The sequence below is a fragment of the Micrasema longulum genome, unplaced genomic scaffold (assembly GCF_059751315.1).
Source record: "Micrasema longulum isolate JH-2025_06_02 unplaced genomic scaffold, ASM5975131v1 h1tg001086l, whole genome shotgun sequence".
Classification (NCBI taxonomy): domain Eukaryota; kingdom Metazoa; phylum Arthropoda; class Insecta; order Trichoptera; family Brachycentridae; genus Micrasema; species Micrasema longulum.
Genome location: NW_028278274.1, coordinates 1 through 19,355, shown reverse-complemented (window position 1 = coordinate 19,355; position 19,355 = coordinate 1). Strand labels below are relative to the sequence as shown.

At 31.7% G+C, this 19,355-nt stretch overlaps 1 protein-coding gene across 7 annotated transcripts in view; it reads right to left on the bottom strand.

Annotated features, from left to right (window-relative positions):
- LOC148277073 (uncharacterized) overlaps positions 1-17,548 on the bottom strand; it is a 28,488-nt gene extending 10,940 nt beyond the window's left edge. For 2 of the 7 annotated variants that reach the window (XM_088233365.1, XM_088233367.1), the window contains exons 1-3: positions 17,314-17,548; positions 15,430-15,573; positions 9,376-9,508 (exon numbers count right to left, since the gene is read on the bottom strand). In XM_088233365.1, the coding sequence (XP_088089491.1) occupies positions 9,437-9,508; positions 15,430-15,573; positions 17,314-17,541 (444 nt within the window). In that variant the 5' untranslated portion in view covers positions 17,542-17,548 and the 3' untranslated portion in view covers positions 9,376-9,436. Of the gene's footprint in view, positions 1-700; positions 816-2,435; positions 2,750-8,146; positions 8,940-9,375; positions 9,509-15,429; positions 15,574-17,313 lie in introns of those variants that run through there. The other 5 variants (XM_088233366.1, XM_088233364.1, XM_088233368.1 and 2 more) reach the window with 5 other exon arrangements.
- Between the last annotated feature and the right edge of the window lie 1,807 nt (positions 17,549-19,355).

The window sequence follows — 19,355 nt, the reverse complement described above, 5'->3', positions numbered from 1 at the left end:
TAAAATTCTTATTAATTTTTTTGTCACATTTAATGTTTATATTTTTTAAATTTATGAAAACTTAATTGGTCTTTTTATGTTGAAAAATTGTTGTTTTTAATACTTATTTTGTATGACTGTATGTTTTCTGAATAAAATAAAATAAAATAAAATAAATAAAATGTAATGACTTACCGACTTTTTCATCTCTACCGGTTTCGAGACATACCCGTTTCTTTGTCAGAACACTTATTAAACTAACATTGAGTAACATGTTTAATTACAAGCTTCATGCTTACAAATATTTGTATTTTCTCTTTCATTATTTTATACTTGCGCTATCTTTAAACTGATTTTTTTTCAATAATACATCATAATAGTTTATCGATTGCATGTACCACTCGGTTCTTACAATTTTTCATAGCAAAGCGTATATAAAATATAAATTTGCCTTATGGCTGCGACCTCCTGAGCAAGGCTCGCGACCCATCAGAGAGTCGCGACTCACAGGTTGAAAAACACCGATCTAGGTGTATAATTCGAATATGTTAAATCGTTAATCGCAAAACAAAATGGTAATGAAAATAACGTTTTGGGAATAGCAAAAAACGGAAGAAAGGGAAACAAGAAAAATGCTAAAAACTACTATTTTTACTGGTTCTTACAATTTTTCAAAGCAATGCTGGTCTATTGTTGTACATAGAATATAAATTTGCCTTACTTGTGGCCCCGACCTCCCGAGCAAGGCTTCGCGACCCATCAGAGGGTCGCAACCCACAGGTTAAAGGTTGGTTTTTTATATTTCCAATAGTGACCGACCGAAACAAGATATTCAACTGAAACCGAAATTTATTAACATTAGTTATTTGTCACTTCAAAAATCCCAAAATTAGTCATTTTTATTGTTATGAGTTCATTAAAATAAGTGTTCCATAAAATACACCATGAAATTAAAGGCATAAATTTAATGAGTATGATTGTTTATTTTTAGCTTTTTTTGGTTTGTTGTTTTTACACATATAACTTATCTGTAACAGTTTTTCAATGTCCGCTATTGGAACCTTGACTTATTAACTATAAAGGAATTGTTTGTTTAATACGGCTTCTGCGGATAATATGGACCTATTATTCTGTACATGTCGGCAGTTTAGTAACTATCTGCTTTCTATTCATTAACTTCTACCTTATATTTGCGGTCTGCTTTACGTGAACGGTCAAACAAACGGGAAAGTAACGCATTCTACAATTGTCAAATAATTACCCAAGCGTCAACCACAACCATAATACAAGATACTCTAATAGGGATCTGTTACTAAGTGAAGGGGTCAACACTCATCTGGCATCTAGACAACACTATTACGTAGGAAAAAAGGTCCATAACCTATAAAATTTATATTTGAAGCACTAACTTTGTGGTTATTCATTATAATAAAATTAATAAAACAACATTGCTTTTAACCACTAATAATTACATTAGTGGTTAAAAACAAAGTTGTTTTATTTATTTTATTAAGTCCATAACCTTTTGCCAGAATCGTGGAAAGACGGGAGTGTTGTCAAGTTGCGGAAGGTGTTGACCTCGTTCTTGCATGACGTTGGTCGTAGGGAGTCAGAAAAGTTGATGCATGCCACGGATTAGAGATTCTTAGTGGATGTCGAAAATAAAATATCAAAATAAAGAATAATTTACAAAAATATACTTACAGATGGTAACCATGAAGTTTTGCATTAAAAATAAATTGTCTTACGTTTTATGAATGTATGTTTGTGTATGCGCATGGGTGTATGTACGTGTGTGGGTATGTACATGTGTATTAACGTGTGTATATATGTGTGTATATGTGTGTATATATATATATATATATATATATATGTGTGTATATATGTGTATGTGTGTAGTGTATATGTATTTGTATCAAAATGTGTATACGAGTAAGTTTATATTGTATTACTCTGTGCTCTCTATTAATTTGTTAACTATTATCATATATTAGAATGAAATTGCCTAGCTTGGAACGGGGTATGTACCCTTGTTAGCTGGGCAAAGTGAACGTAAAATTGGATTTTTGATAAAAGATGTAAATAGATAAATACATTAAATAAAACATCTTAGAACTCAGGATAACTTGAGAGTCACGAGCTATAATATGCACCCGAGTACAGCCGAACGTAATCCGACACATCCGGACTGCAGGTTTCGTCCAAAAATTGGCCGAAACTGAAACCGCGGCCGAAATTTGTTTTATTGTCCGAAACCGAAACTATACAACAATACCAAACCGTTACGCCGTTTCACTGTAGGGGTAGGCAGATGTGAGAAAACGCCATATTACTCTGTCTTAGATTAGATTAGATTTATTTATTTATGACAAAATACATCGTTTTTAACTCTACATATTACATTACATTACATATATTATTTGTACGAAATATTCCCAATCAGCAAAAGTGCTGGTATAAGGGGATTTAATATATTATAGCAAAATTGTTTTAACGTATTACAACAGAGATAAAGAACATTTTAGAGAAGGTAATATATAAGTCTAAGTGTCTACAGGATTTATGACCTGTCGTTGGCTGGTTTAAGTGGCCACTTTACACACTGTGTATCATTCACCATTCTGCCCATATTTGAACATCTATATTCCTTTAATTCTTTCATCTGTTGATGTTTGTGAAGTAAAAGAGCCGAAACTTTTATTTATGCGGGTGAGATTCATAACAGCTCCCAAGAATAACAGCTCCCCAGGGAGTTGAATCCAGTCCTTGTCTATAAAAATTTGGACAAAGTCAAAATATTATTGACAATAGTTTTAATAAAAAGCTTATAAAATAACATCTAATATATCAACTAATGATACATAGGGCACTGAATTGGTACATCAATCGCAGCGTAACTTGATAATTTTTTTTTGCTATATGAAAGTAAGATGATCAATTTTACACTTGAGGTGCCAGTCCAGGGACTATGAAATATTCTAGTGGGAAAAAACCTTTTTCAATAAATATGTCATATCAACCATGTCGGGAATCGAAGCCGAGACCTCTTACATGATAGGCTAACGCGCTGACCATTACACCACGAGACTGACATCACATATCACGCTTTGCATACAGATCTCGCTTCCTCTGCATTCATACATCTTCTCGTGCACGCACGCCGATTATTCCTACTCCTGATATGTCCATCTTCAAGTATTTGCTGAATTTGATCATTTCATGTCTTTCTTGGTCTTACTCGTTTTCTGATAATTCGCATTGTTTTTAAAAATTGTTAAAAAATGTGTCTACCTACAACCAGTTATAAAATGCTTATCTAAAGATTATGCATTTTTAAAATATCGATAGTGATAATCTTTACATGTACATTTATAAATAAATGTCAAAACCAGAGAATGAATTTTTATCAACCGATTTATATCTAATTGGGTTTCGAAACATACTAAAAGAATTTTACTATTAATTGTATTGAGCAAAAACAATTGCTAGATATTAATCACCAAAACATCCGTCAATTAGTGTAATCGTTAAATCCTATTTTATTCGGAAGTGATAGTAATTACATTTCGTGATTAATTTAATGGAAGAATACAGACTGAGAGAGTAAAAAAAGTTACTAAGGATGGAGTGTGGGATATACAGAGCGGTTTTAGGAATGGAAGAGGATATATGGATCAAATATTTGCCTTAGGGTTTTTCTACGCATTTGTCGATTCGCAAAAAGCGTTTGATAGAATTGAGAGAGAAAAATTATGGAAGGTGTTATCGGAGTATGGAGTGAGCGGAAATCTGACACGGGCTATTGCTTCTCTGTATAAAGACAGCACAGCATGTGTTAGGGTAAATGGATCATACATATCGTGGTTTGACATTCATAAAAGAGGGATGTGTGATGTCACCATGGCTGTTCAACGTATTTAATTTTTTTATTTTATTTTATTTTATTTAGGAAACATACAGTACAGTTACATAGTTTTATATTTTACACAGTTAGACTTAACTTTAATGGACCAGTGAAGTTTCCACATTGTATAATAATTATATGTAAAGTTATTAATTAAAGTACAAAAAAGAGAAGGAAAATAAACATAAATAGAAGTTGTTTAAAAATTAAAATTAATGTAAAAAATGAAGATAATTTGTATAAGTAATTAAAAGTTAATAATTAAAATAAAGAATGAAAAACATGCTTAGATGTAAAAATAAAGTAAAATAATATCATTTTTTTAAAAAAAGAAAAACATATATATACACAAACATATTTTAAGGGATTCAAAGAAACGATGAGAAGAATCTTTAAAAAAGAAAATAAATTTATGTCAATTGAAAAATCATCTTCAAAATTAATGACACATAGTAAGAGCAGCAATATATTGATTTCATATACATATACAATATAAGTAATTAAAAGTAGTTTAAAAGTATAAAAACATGTCAATGCAGCAGAGAAAAAAGAAGGAAGGTATATATCGAGAACTGTATGAAATAACTGAAAGGCTAAAAAATGGGAGAAAAAATAGGGAATTTAACTGTCAATTGTCTTTTGTATGCTGATGATGCCGTGCTTCCTGAAAATAACAAAGAGGAACTAAAATATGGAAAAATCAATTTTTTAAAACATTTTTAAATTAATTAAGATCTATGAAATAAAGTCCTGTAAAAATATTTTTTTTGCTAATTATTGGTAGCACAAAAAATATTTTTAAATTTGTAATTTTAAATACCCGCAAAAACGGTAATTTTATTGGCCACGCCCCTAATACGTCATGATTTACGTTTATTTGTTCCCGCCCATTTAAATTTACATAGAATTTATTTAGACAGGCGCCGTGGCGCAGTTGGTTAGACGGCTATCTGTGAAACTGGCGTCGCGGGTTCGATTCCCGCAAGTTGCAAGAAAAAAATCCAAGAAAGATTTTTTTCTCAATTGGTCTGGGTGTTGTGGTGTATTTTTCATTACCTTCTTCCATATCCCCTCTATCCCACCTGCTGACAAGCCTCAAAATAGAGGCTTAGCGGGTTATTCCTTTTAAAAAATAAAAATAAAAACATTGCCACAAATCTTAACGTCACAACTACCAAGGCCAAACATGTTGTGTTTTTCTATCAACGTATTTTTATTAAATTTCTTTTTTACATTTATGTATGGAAACATTTCTTCACAATATCCAGATAGATTTCGAGAATACAATTAATTATTCTAAATCCATTTCATATATTTTTATCAGTATTCGTAATATGTGATATTTCGCTATTCTTGGTAGCAAAAGTCTACGATGTATGCGAGGGAAGCGATTTGCTGATGAATGTCGATATTTCGAATGTGATGGTTTTTGAAAGAAATGAAAGTATGACTAAATGTGAAATCACTGGGAATAGGGTTATACTAAAACAGGTTGAGTAATTACATATCCTTAATCTATAACTGTAGCGCGTTATTACTTATTTTCATCATTCCGAACATGGTTAAAAAAAACAAAGAAGGCATTCTAAGAAAAACAAATTAAAACATTGAATTCCCGCAATGAAACAAAAGGGACCTTTTTATACTTATGAAAATAGTATTGTAGAGGTATATTATTATACTCTACTAGATAGTAGGTATTTGTTATTTCATGTAAAAACACATGATTAAATGGATTTAACTTCAAGGAATAAATAAATAAATAACAAAATTTAAGTTACTCCCAATTTTTTGTTAATTACACACGAAAATACTGAGATAAAACAAATAATACAATATATCATATACGACTTTCTAAAACAATACAAGAACAGCCGAGACAAATAAACCAGGGTCTGAAATTATACAGTAAACTACCAGACAAAACTAAACAAAAGACTCAGACAAACTTTTCAAAAGACGTTAAAAATATTATTTTGAATAACAGAGTATGAATAAAAAATGCATATATTATTTTTGTAAAATTATTGTAATAATCCGTAAGGGTTAATAAATGAATAAAAAAAATAAAAAAGTGAATTTGAATACTGGTGAAGGCAGTAAAGGGCGAGTGATGTGTTACGCGCCCTTATATAGGTCCATTGGGCACTGTGGCCATAGACAACAACACATCCTCGTCTCTCACTCTCTGGTCTCCACAGTCAAATATTTAAACATACAAAACATGAGTAAGTGCAGAAAAGGAAATGATGATTCCGTATAATATTAACATCGACGTCTATTATTAAAAAAAAAGAAATTTTTAATAATGAAGTAAAAAGATCTGAGCTGAACTAAAAAAAAGATTTCCCCAAAAAAATTATAAACAAAACAAGAAACAAAAGATGAAAGTTTAAAAGACGAAGAATATTACTATTCGATTTGTATTGAGCCGTATTTCAACCGTAAGACAAATGAAAACTGCAGTATTTAGAGTCGGAAAGAAGTTTTCCCGATAAGAATCAATCCTTCCTATGATATGATATTTTACCGTGCCGTGTGGATTTGCACGATCCGTCCGAAATAGGCCTATTGCGTGTACAGTGAAAAGCTTAGTAAATGTTTACATAAGCGCCAAAAGTACCTACATACTTATTGAATTGTTATTTGCGAGATTTTATCCGTGTCAAAATAAACCTTATTGAAACAAAATGTTATTTAAATTAATATTTTCATTCATTATATCTTATCAGTTTGAAAATATACAGTTGGGTAGAATAAATTCGGTGATTCACCATCAAATGACCGTCATACAAACATTTATAATTTAGGGATTAGTATGTATTAGTAACTCATGTGTGCCAACGTTTAACTCTTAAAAGACTGTGACTAAAAAATGCCCTCTTTGCTAACAATCGTGATGTTACGTCGTGTTTAATTAAGCAAAAGACGTGATATTTTGAAATACAGGTAAGTATTTGCAAAACAAAAAAATGTACATACTGTTTTTTTTATTTTTTATTTTTTATTATTAATAAAACATATAATACAAAAATTACATATTATACTCCCAGGAGTAATTAGAAACTCATTTGGGACCGTACATCACTTTAGTTTTATTCAAGTTCATATGTAGTCCCACTTTTTCGAAGGCTATGTTCCATTGTGGCCACTAAAACCAGCCAATGTCTAGACTTCCATATTCCCTTCTCAAAAATGTTTTTCTTATATGTTCCTTAAAACCAACAGAACCAGTCGCAAAACGGCTAATTTTTCAATTTGTAAATTGAACATAAAATGAATAGTCTTTTCAGCGCTGGTTTATACCACGCTTAACTTGCACATTGAACTTAAAATAAATAGTTTTTTCGATACCGATTTTTTCGGTTTTCTCAAAATTAGTGATCGTGGACAGTGGCGTTTCTGCTTTTAAACCCCTCAAAATGCACGTGTTGAAGAAATAAAAATAATAAAATATAAAGCAGAGAATTTTTCAAGTTTTAAATGAGCTGTACCTGTTTTAAAATAAACACTAGATTTAACACATGTTTATCAGTCTTTTTAATTAATGGAAATACTTTACAACACGCGGTTATTGCGCGATCAAAGAATAATCGAACGTGGATTATAAATGTTACTCAATAAATATAATTAACTATATTGCAAGACGTGATATCTTTCTCGTGATATTTCCGTTTAGATAAAAAAATATTGAGTAAAAAAGGTAGCCAGCCCTTTATCGAGCATTATTTAATTGTTATCTGCTAGTTTTATCTATAGAAAAAATAGTAATTAAGTGCATTATTAAAGGGAAATCCCTCAATAAGTGTACTGTACATAGTTATTAGAAAAATATGTATCGCAAGTTTGAGTCCAACTTTTTATATTATAATACAGTAAAACTCTACTTATCCGGAATAATGAGTGCCAGATTTGATTGCTTTTGAAATCATACGACGAATTGGAATCACATTTAAACTTACTCAAACATGTCCAGCAAAGTTACAATGCACAATATTTAAAAAAAAAAAACTAAATATTTCCTTATAACAATCTAGATATTTGGCAATCCGGATACCTGGAGTTCGAATTCACATTTATTTGTTTCCAGGTACCTACAATAATTATGTTTGCACACTGGTAGGCTTATTGCCGAATGACAATTTCGCAAAAACAAAAGCAACATTTTGAGTTGATCCAAATGTTGGTTTGAGTGGTCATTGACAGGTCATAAGCCTTGAAAATGTCTAGACTTCCAGATATCCTTCTCTTTAATATTCTTACCTCTTTTATACTACGTTAAATCTAATAAATTCGTCTTCTTCTTCTCTTAGTACCCTGTCAGGTATTCCCAGCGTTGAAAATCAGTCTGGCGAAGGTCTCTAAAGGTCCTGTGCTATCCGGAAAATATGCTCCACAGCCTTAAAGCCAGTTCAGTCTCGTAGATTACGCAGCCGGGGCACCTGCCTTCTTCCAGCTCACTGGTGACCCTCAATCTTGGCAATCAAAATTTGATGAAGCAAGTGATACTTTTCTCCACGCATTAAATGCCCCAGATACGAAATTTTACGAACTTTAATGGTGGTTATGAGTTCTCTGTTCGTTCTAGCTCGACTTTAGACTTCTAAGTTTGTTTATCAGGTCTGTCCAAAATATCTTAAACATTCTGCGATGTAACTACACCTCAAAAGCTTCTAGTCTGTTCGTAGTGTTCGCCTTCAGAGTCAAAGTCTCATAGCCATACAACAATTCAGACCACACATAACACTTTACCAATCCTTGCTTTATTATCATTTTCAGATTATCATTTGAGAAGAGGGAATTCATTTCATTAAAAGCAGCTTTTGCTGCCCTAATTCTGCATTTAATTTCTATATATGGGTGGAGGATCTCTGTTAGAATGCTGCCGAGGTACTTAAACTTTTTCACCTTTTCAATATCACTACCTGTTGTTGAATCTGTTTAATTCTAAATTTGTTGCAACGGAGACTTCCAAATTCTCCTCTCAAAATATTTTTCTTGTCTATTACAACAAGTTTAGATCTAAATAACTCCCTGGGAAGGAAATTCAGCCTATCTGCAAGCGTTTGGACATACTCAAAACATGGCTTTTTTATTCTGTCTAATTATTATTGAGAGTAACAATTTAATTTTATGAGACATAAAAAAGCACTTTTCAAATAAATGATCAATATTTTCTTACCTCTAGTTGGCATGCATTAAAAAAAAGATTGATACCACAATAAAAGTAGCAATATGCAGGTATGTGTAGAAATTAATATGAAAATTACTCATTAATAGGATTTTAAAAAAGCACAAAGGAGTGTATAAAGAAGAAATTAAAAATGTTCCTTGACGTTGCTTTTTTCGTATCTCAAGTTACTTGTCTATTTTTATTCTAGTAATGTTAATTGATAAAAATGAAGAAATTGACGGATCGTCGTAAGTATATATGGATTTTAGAAAAAATATTTATTGTATTGAATGATAATTAGATCATCGCTTAAACTTACGTGTGATGATGTGGTAATTAGTTAGGTAGATGCTGTGAAAATGGTATTTTACTGTGTCCTTTTATTGACATCGAGTATCCTTGGACGCGTAGTTTAGTCTGTCCACTGCACTGTTAAAGGATCTGTAGTCAACCTGAAAATGAATATTTAAACATATTTTATATACAATACGATATTACGGTTATATTATCAGATACGTACGAAAATGTTTTCACAAAGGAATTACAAAATCTATGCAATAATCAGCGTCATAGCTAGGATCAAGAGCGCCCATGGTAAGATTTGAATTTTGTGACCTCCAAGACTTATTTTCTAGGAAGAGAAAAGAAGGTTTCGGGTCTGTAAAGTGCGCCCCCTGAAAGTTGCGCCCCTGGCAGCCGCCCACCTGGCCAGCCCCTAGTTACGACGCTGGCAATAATACATTGAGTAATTCCAAATATTTAAACGTGTATATTAGATTTAACTCTTTTAAAATGTTGCTTAATCATGTCTCAGCGGAGACAAATAAATAAATTATTGAAAGAGGTCTTAACAGGGATAAATAAATTATCAACTCGTATCGAAGTCTAGTTCTTTACGGGGTTTATTTACCTGTTATTTAATCTGGTTATTGATCACTTTAAACAAAATTGATAATTAAGCAACGGGTATATTAGGTAGGTAGACGATGTGTAAAGTAATGACTTTTGACTATTGAACAACGCATTTTTTTCAGTTGTTACGCGGAGTTATTAACAACCCTGAAATCACGCGGAGCATTAGCCGGATATATATTCCGGATAGTTACCTTAGACAGCGTCAACATAGACTGTTCCACATTCCAATATACAGGACCGACCTGACAATGGTTATGCCTGTTGAAAGGGCTATCTTTATGTTGATTAATATCACCTTGGACATTGAAATTTTTCCCGCCTCTGAGAGAGTTTTTCGTTTCAAAATTCTCTTACATTTTTTAACATATTATTTTCAAGATATTATGTATACCTAGGCGTAAATTTTATAAATACTTAATTTAACTGACTTTTTATTTCTATAAATGAATTAAAATACTCTATTTTGTAATGTACATATTTATAAATTTAAACCAAAAAATTTAATTTTAAATGACTTGAAGCAATCAATAATACATCAAAAGCTCTGTAAATGCCTAAAATTCAACATCCCTAATAATTTCTTCATCTTGGTTGAAGACATCTGTTTAAACGTATTCACAATATCTCTGTATTTAATTATTATTATTATTGATACCTTAGATAGCGCCAATTTCGTAATATAATACCTCAAGGGCGCTTTACAAAATAATTAAATTTGAAATTCAAGTACAATAATTTACTTTTAGAATTTACTGGACTTAATGAGCAATGACTAATTCGGATGATCACTGATCACTTTATGCACTGAATGATATTCACCATGCTGCTAATTAGAACCTTTAGCGACTCTCTTCTGACATCTTTGGTATTTTGATAACAATATTAAAGTTCATAATATTAAATTAATTTTCCTTATAGTACCTGCATAAACAATAACGTTTCGTTACATTAGCATGCTCATTTCCATGTATCAATTTTTAATCAACCAATAAAAAAATTGTTTCAATTAAAAAAATAAAAATATATTCGTAGGCAGATACCATACAAAAGTTACAATATCAGCCATGAAAAAAGTCTTAAAATACGAATTTTTTTGTTTCAAATTTTAAATATTACCCTGTAATTAGGAAATAAATAGTAAATCAATCATAAAATCTATATCTTAGGACCAAACCATATAACTTTTAGTACATATACGAGTATAAGTATATATTTGTTTTTTTAACTACTATAGAATATTTAATTATATGGTGAAATTGGCTCAGCACCATTCGCCTACGTAATTTTACATTAACTTTGTCGTATACGCATACGGCGTTTTTTTATAAACTACGGTTTTTAAACTTGACCACAAAACTATTCGCCGTAAAAATTTAAATAAAAATTTACAAAAATATCCATTAGATTTTGATTCAGTAGTAGTCATGTAATAATTAAAGTTGACTACTGAAGTTGAAGCATATTATCTTTTTATTTTATGAAATACACAAAAAAGAAGAAAGAAAAATTCAGAAAGTGTGATATTGTGTTTTTCCTACGACTTGTATTTGAATATTTTTCATGCTATTTTTATTTAAAACAGTGAGTTTCACTATTTCAACTAACTTAATTAACATTTTAAACTCCCAAAAGAGCAAAAAATAAAATCACAATGTTTTGAACTAAACGGAAAAAACATACGATTCTAAAATAAATCATTAAAAATATAATTTTCGTTGTAAAAATTTAAGACCAGAAAAAAACGACAGCTTAATTTACCATGAAAATTTATGATGTACTCCTGAGAGTCCCGAGTTGGCCTAAAAATCTAATTTATCTCGGCAAGTTCTATTTTCTTCCCACAAAAATACGTTAAAGCACCTTTAAAAAATAATGAAACGCCGCTGTCCAAATTGAATTTATTTCGTTTCAAACATTTTACCTTAATTTTGTGCAGAATACACTAAATTAATTTATTCAATAATGAACCGTTGATAAACCAATTATATAATATTTTTTTACCTAAAGGTAAAGAAATGCCAAAGAAATTTTTTTTTTTTGGTTTTATTTAACCGAGTTAAAAAAAATATATACCAAAAAATCATTAGAAAATATTTTCTTTATGCCTTAATTTGGTAAACAACAGCTGGCTGTCAGCTCCTGTGCATTTTTCCGAGTCAGGTGCACGTTAGCAGTGACCGCCAGGACGTCTAGAACGGGGGAACCAAACGACCCCAGCGCCTATTTGCATATAGCGTTACGAGAGTTAAAAGTTGGAAGTGTTTATGATCGTGCAATAATTTATTAATGTTTTCACGTACACATAAGCTAAGTGATCCGTTAACATTTTCGGATTTGCGAAGTGTTCCGTTGCTGAATAACAAGTAAATGCAATATTTTGGGATTTTCAAAATTTTTTGGAGAAAAAAGACTGGATTTCACTCCCTAGGGAAACATTAAGGTTAAAACATTACAACAGAGATGGAGAACACTTTAGAGAAGGGAATATTTACCACTTTACACACTGTGTAATATTTACCATTTTGCCTATGGATGTTCAACCATATTTTTTCAATTCTTCCATCTTTCGATTTAAGTAAAGTTTAAGAGTAATAAAACCATCTGGTCCAAGAAGAAGTTTAAACATTTGAAAATTGTTTTCAGGCGTTGCCTAGTATGTGAAATAATTCGATCGAAAAAATCTCTTCACAACAACAAAAGTTTCAGCTCTTTAATTTCAGTAAAATCAACAGATGAATGAATTGAAGAAATATCGATGTTCAAACATAGACAAAATGATTAATGTTATATAGTGTGTAAAGTGGCCACTTAAATCAGGCAACGATAGGACATAAGCCCTGTAAATACCTAGACTTTTACATTCCCTTCTCTAAAATGTTCTCCATCTCTGTTGTAATTTGTCAACAAGTAAGTGCCAAAAAATGGTTAATTTTCAATTAAACCGCTAAATCTTGTTACCGCTTACTGTTTATTTGGTCTAGTTTATTTCATTTTCATACTTCTTTTCGATTGTTTTCTACATTTTTTCTTTAATTTTATCTTTATACAGATGTAATATTAATTACATTTAGGAACAAATATTAAGACATCAATTTCCACGAAAGCACTAAACATTATATTGACAAACCCACTAGTAGTAATGTCAAATAGATATGATCAAATTAATACATCTCTATTTCCTTAAATGGATACAAACGTAACATTTTGTATGTTATGGGGGTAGATACGAGTATTACATACCCCACTTTCTCGAAGCGAGATCACATTTCCCTTTGAAGATGTGCATTAGGGACTGAAATTGAGTAACTAATATCGATTATTAAATACATATTTGCAACAAAATGAATGGCAATAAATTCTTGTTGATCAAATATTAAATCTTATCGACAACTGGAATCAATTTATTGGGAAATATCAATACACCGAGGAAAAACTGTTTTCGAAAAGGATCTTGTTAAATTTGTCGAAGTTTATTTGGAAGTTAAATATTATATGAAACATTATTTGACGTTCAAAAGAATTGTGAACCCACCGAAAATACTCTGGGGTTTTTTATTCTCGTACCATATCAATAAATCATGCTTAAATCACAAAATAATCGCTTCCAAGTAAAAAAAAATACTACCGTAAGATTTTACTTTGATACTTTCCGTGAATCATGGTTGTGATCAAATTAAATAGATAGATCTAAAAGCTACGAGTGGTTCGATAAAACTGTAGATGACAGGTTTTTTGTCTTTGAGCCGGGAACATTTCTTCCTTTACATTAATTTGGATATATACGAGTACCTATACCATATATGATATGCACAGCGTACAGCATACATATTTTTTCACAGCTTTTAGATTTTGTTATTGTCAAAGAATTAAGAGATACAAGAATTATATTTGTAAATATTATAAAAATATTTATATGTTTATGGACTTATTATGTCCATTAAATTACCTACAGTTGAATACATACAACAGTTGTTATAAACACCTATTGCCGAATTGCATTAATGCATTTCAAACTTTGTGTTGTATTGTTTTTGTATTTGAATTATTATTACTCACATTGAAAATTTCGTAGGTAAGAACTTAATATTTATGTCCAATTATTCAGCAATATAATTATTCACCCTTTAATTTTAAAATCAAGCAGCATACCTACATGATTAAAAATATGTATATAGGAGATTTGTATAAAAATAAGACTAATTATAATGTGGTATCGATTTTAAGTATTTGGTTTCGTCATATTACAAGTGAATTTAGAAAAAAAATAAGACGTAATTCTAGTACGTCATCTACTTAGTTGACATACAAAACTTTTATTCCGACGATCATCCCCGTAAGATCAAATGTATAAAATTTCATTTTCATAAACATGATTTACTAAATGTTATTAGATATTTATAGATAACCACTTACCGACTTTTCTATGTCTACCGGTTTCGAGACGTACCCTCTCTCCATCCCCTCTACTCTTTTCATTAATGCTCAAACAAGATAATATTTTCATAATTGAATCAGTACGTGTTTGTCCTAATCAGTGCATGCGCTTATAAAAATGCATGTCGTGTTGGTTTTATATTTTTGTGCAACAACTATGGTGAAGGTGTATAGTGGGTTTTGCATGTTGGTTTGCATGTTGGTTTATTTGGTGTTCTGACGAAGAGACGGGTACGTCTCGAAACCGGTAGACACAGAAAAGTCGGTAAGTGGTTATATACAAATATTTAATAACATTTGGTAAAATGTTTAACAACAAACAAAGTTGATGCTTTAAATAATAAAAATATGATTTATTTTGCCCTAAAAAAGGGTTGTACCTAGTTACGTAGACCACAACTAATCCAGAAGAATCTATAAGGAAAAAAATGTACCAGAAAAAGGAATTGTAATTTATTTATTTATCATATAAACGACCTAAGCCAATTACAACAGTTATGTGAAGAAACATGTGTACAAGAAACTGAACGAAAAGAACATAAATCTATGTAGCAAAGACAAACAAGGACAGTCAATAATGGTATACAATACACCAACAAATACGATCAACGTATAAAACTTCGATCTAACCCATGTCAATTCACCTTCATCCCACGCTGTGTTGATAGCGAATAAATCTTCGAAAACCCGGAAGATCCATTTTAAAGAATTCTCAGATGTGTGACAAATTGACTAATCCACGAATCCTGGACATTGGGGCATAGAAATAAAAGTTGGTATCACATAGAATACCTATTTAATAAAAGCCGAATTTGACTTCTGATGTCACGGTTGGGAACATGAAAAGAAATTGATTGCAACAGAGATGAGCTATCAAATAGCATTAAGTATTTTAAAATTGCGTATAAGGTCCATCTCCGTTTAACGTTTCTCCAATTAAGACAGATTGATCGATTGCTATGTTGTTAAAAAACCGTTATTGTAATTAATTAGTGGTAAAAGCTCCATCAAAATACTAGCTTACCTCTTCCTCTGATCCTCTGTAAGCAGCGAAGCACTTGCAGATAACGTCCAGCTCTCTCACTGACAGGTCCATCATGTCGCGAACCTTCAGGGACTTGATAAACCTCGATTTGGGAATGGTTCCACAGTTCTCCTTGTCGAAATCCTAATTCAAGATAAGATGTTTGTATATTTTGCAATAAATAAATCAAACATAAGAGGCCAAAAGTAGTTAACTGTATTGAAACTGAAAAATTATGTTTGCAGAAGTTTAAAAAAGAATCAAAATTATCCGGGATGCAAGTCAATTAGAAAACGTGCACCGGAGATATCAATATAGTACTGTATAATATATTGTCGAGAAAAATATGTGTATAATAACTCTAACAAAACACAAAAATTAGGATATGGAAGTCTTATCATTATCATTTTTTTAAATCATCGTCTATTGGTTTTGCTTTATTTTAACTAATAGCTTTATACTCAATTTTTCTTGCCTATTTGAACTTTACATTTCTTTAAGTTCTGGCGTACAAGTTTGTTTACACGTGTAGGCAATTTTTAACTAATAAACGTCATAGAAATCGGAAATAAAGTTGAAGCGGAACATGGCTAGAATTTTGAACTTTTGATCTAAAGCCTGCCACCGTACTTAATGTTAATTATACCGTCTGTGATGACAGAATTTTCTAGTGTAAAACATAAGCATTTTCAGCCTTTGGGTCTTTTTGGTATACCTTTTCCTTAGAGGTAGGAAAAAATATGTCATGCGCTTAACCTTATATGAAGTTGTATCGATTTGTATATTCCACTTTAAAAACCTATCAATTTGATTACTCGGTTATTTGTAATGGTCTGCGGCCTCGTGGTGTAATGGTCAGGTCTCGAGGTCGATTCCCGACATGGTTGTTATGAAATATTTATTTAAAAAAGGGTGATTTCACACTAGAATATTTCATAGTCCCTGGACTGGTACTTGAATCATAAGATTGATCATCTTACCTTCATGTAACAAAAAATGATCAAGATACGCTGCGACTGGTGTACCAATGCAGTACCCTATGCCCCATTAGGTGTGGAAAGGGAATGATGATGATGATAATATTTGTAACTGATTCTAACTGCACACAATAACAGTTTAATTCACTATGGCATTGATGCATCCGTAAATAGTTATTACTGCGGTGTTTATATTTATTTTTTGTAAATAAATTTATTGCATAAATAAGTATATATTTAATACCAGGGAATCTATATAAAAGTAGTGAATGACAACGTCCGCTGGTTAAGATAGTCTCTCTCTAACATGGCTCAGCCTGTTCTAAGATGGAGATTTTTTATATTTTAACATATAAGTAGCTCTATACTAATATAACAACTACAGAAAAAAAAACTAAAACTGCCTAGCTATAAATGCATAGCTTATCAAATGTTAAAACTAAATAATCATTATTATTTATTTATTAAAGAAATCATACAATATATAAATGTATGCCAAGATGTTACTTAAACATAAATAATCTAGTAAAATACATAATAAAAAATAATTGTAAAGTAAAGTAATACATAAGAATATAAATAATATGTGTACCAATTATATAAAGTAATCGTTTCTTAATCTAAATATAGTTTCAAAAAAAATCATCGCTACACTATTTGTATGTGCAGTTATTTTTATTTTAAAATTTGATTTACATTTTGAGTCCTTTATATTTGGCATTAAATCATGAAATATTTTTGAAGCGATCACATTATATTGCTTTCTACCAAAGAAGGTTGACACAAGAAGGTCGTTCAGTTATTTTCTAAATTAAAAGTAAGTAAATAATTGTTGAACCATTTTTTATTCATGTTATTTCCGACGAGTTACTTAACCATATTTAATATTTTTTTACTTAGCGCTTACCTTGAATACTTCCGTGATGTTGGACAGTTCGTCAGGAGATTTGCCCAACTTTTCCATGGCCTTGCTGAGCAGCACCCTCTCGCTGTAGTTGAGGAAGTTCCTCCAGGAAGCAGAACAAGCCAGGTGTGGTACAGGAACCAGAAGTGGCGAGTGCTGGAGACCCTTCTGCGTAAAGCTCTCCTCGATCACAGATGAGAAACGGCTGTAGTCGACAAAGTGGCGTCTCATAGGCGATGCAAAACTAAAACAGAATCGTATATAAATTATTGGAAAAGAAAAATACCAACGATAATTAAAAAACACGATCTGCCGGATGCAAAGCACTCATCCTGAAACCATCGAAACTACATAACTAAAATCATTGATAATTTTACTACGTCCATGCCGCGGTGTTGCGTAGTACTAAAACTTTTGCCATGACATCCAAAGCTTAAAAATATGCATACCCAGATGCTCTTATGAGCAACTAACGGAACGCCTGAACAGTTGTGCAGGCGGATAAAATATGCGATTTTGTTTAAGAAATATAACGAAACTCCCCTCAAAAGAAAAATAAGAAGCAGGACCCTTCAACTCTGGAACGATCTTTATTTAATTGAACCTACCGGAAGTATAACTAAAATGTTTTTCCCTACCATTTTCCATGCCTTTGATTTCAGAATGCAGAATGCTGGCTACGAGGTCACCCAGATGCTTACAGGTCATAGTAGGTTTATGAGCTACCTGCATCGCTTCTAGCTCTTCGAGATCGATAGCTGCCCATGCTATGGTGAAACTCCTCAAGATGTCCCTCACCTGTTGATGCATTGCCCCCTTTTCAGCTTTCAAAGACAACAGCTAGAGGCGCGATACAGAAGCTTTGGTGAAGATCTATGCGACATCCCATCAATGATAGGTAATAAAGAACTCACACGTGAGGTAGTATCATACATGGTCAATATGTAAAATATGGTAGTATCATACATGGTCAGGCAATTGGTAAAATAAATCAAAGTAGGGAACAAAATGCCGAACACTCCTCTAGTGGAACGAAAGGCCTGTTGACTACTGCCAACAGGCCGGCTTCTCCCGAAGAGTTTTAAATGGTTTCTTCTTCACATAAGCAAATGCTGAGAAGTTCCCGATTGGCCCACATTAGTACATCCCTCCTGATCCCAACAGTTTAGATTAATTTTAAGAAATTTAGTTGCAGAAAAATGCACTTTTGAAATATTAACCTTGTATATTATAAGCAAGGTAAATAATAAAGCAACTCCCATAAAAAAAACAATATTACTCCTGGATGACTGTTTTTACATCAATGATTACTACCAGGCAAATATCCTGTAAAGGAAAATGAGTGAGGATAAGTCCCCCTTTTTACCCCAACCTTTGTCACAATATGGGCTATCTCTTTGTTCTAGTAACGAAAGAACCCTATTAACACCAATTCAAGGCTCTAATTTTTCCTTTTGCTTTCACAGTAGTAGCTGCTCGAATGTGGAATAATCTACTCACTAATATCAGAGACGCCTCTTCTTTATTTACATTTAAATCAAGATTGAAATGTTACTATCCAAATATTTGAGTTTTTCTATTCTCCTCCTTCTTTTCCTCCCATTCCCCCTCCTCTTTCCATTAATAGTTTAGATTGTTAGTCGATTTTTGTTTCTATAAAACTGTATACGTAAAAAATATACCTTGAATATGTCCATATGCCTATATTTTCTTAAACTGAACAGTTTGAGTGGGTAGGAAGAAATCGCCTTGAAGCAATATGCCCGCCCTTATATGTATGTATATAAAACGTATATGTACACAAAGTGTTTAATAAATACATAAATAGTGTAGTTGTTGGCGTATGTGCGTATCATGCTTAAGGTTCGGTTCGATTTCTGCCAAGGTTGACACGTACTATTGGTTTAAAAGGTGGTTTTTATACTGCAATATTTCATTGTCTTTAGACTGGCACCTGAAGAGAAAAACTGATCACCTTACACCTTCATGTATCATATAAAAAAGATGCACTTCATTTGAAATACCAATACAGTGCCCTACATACA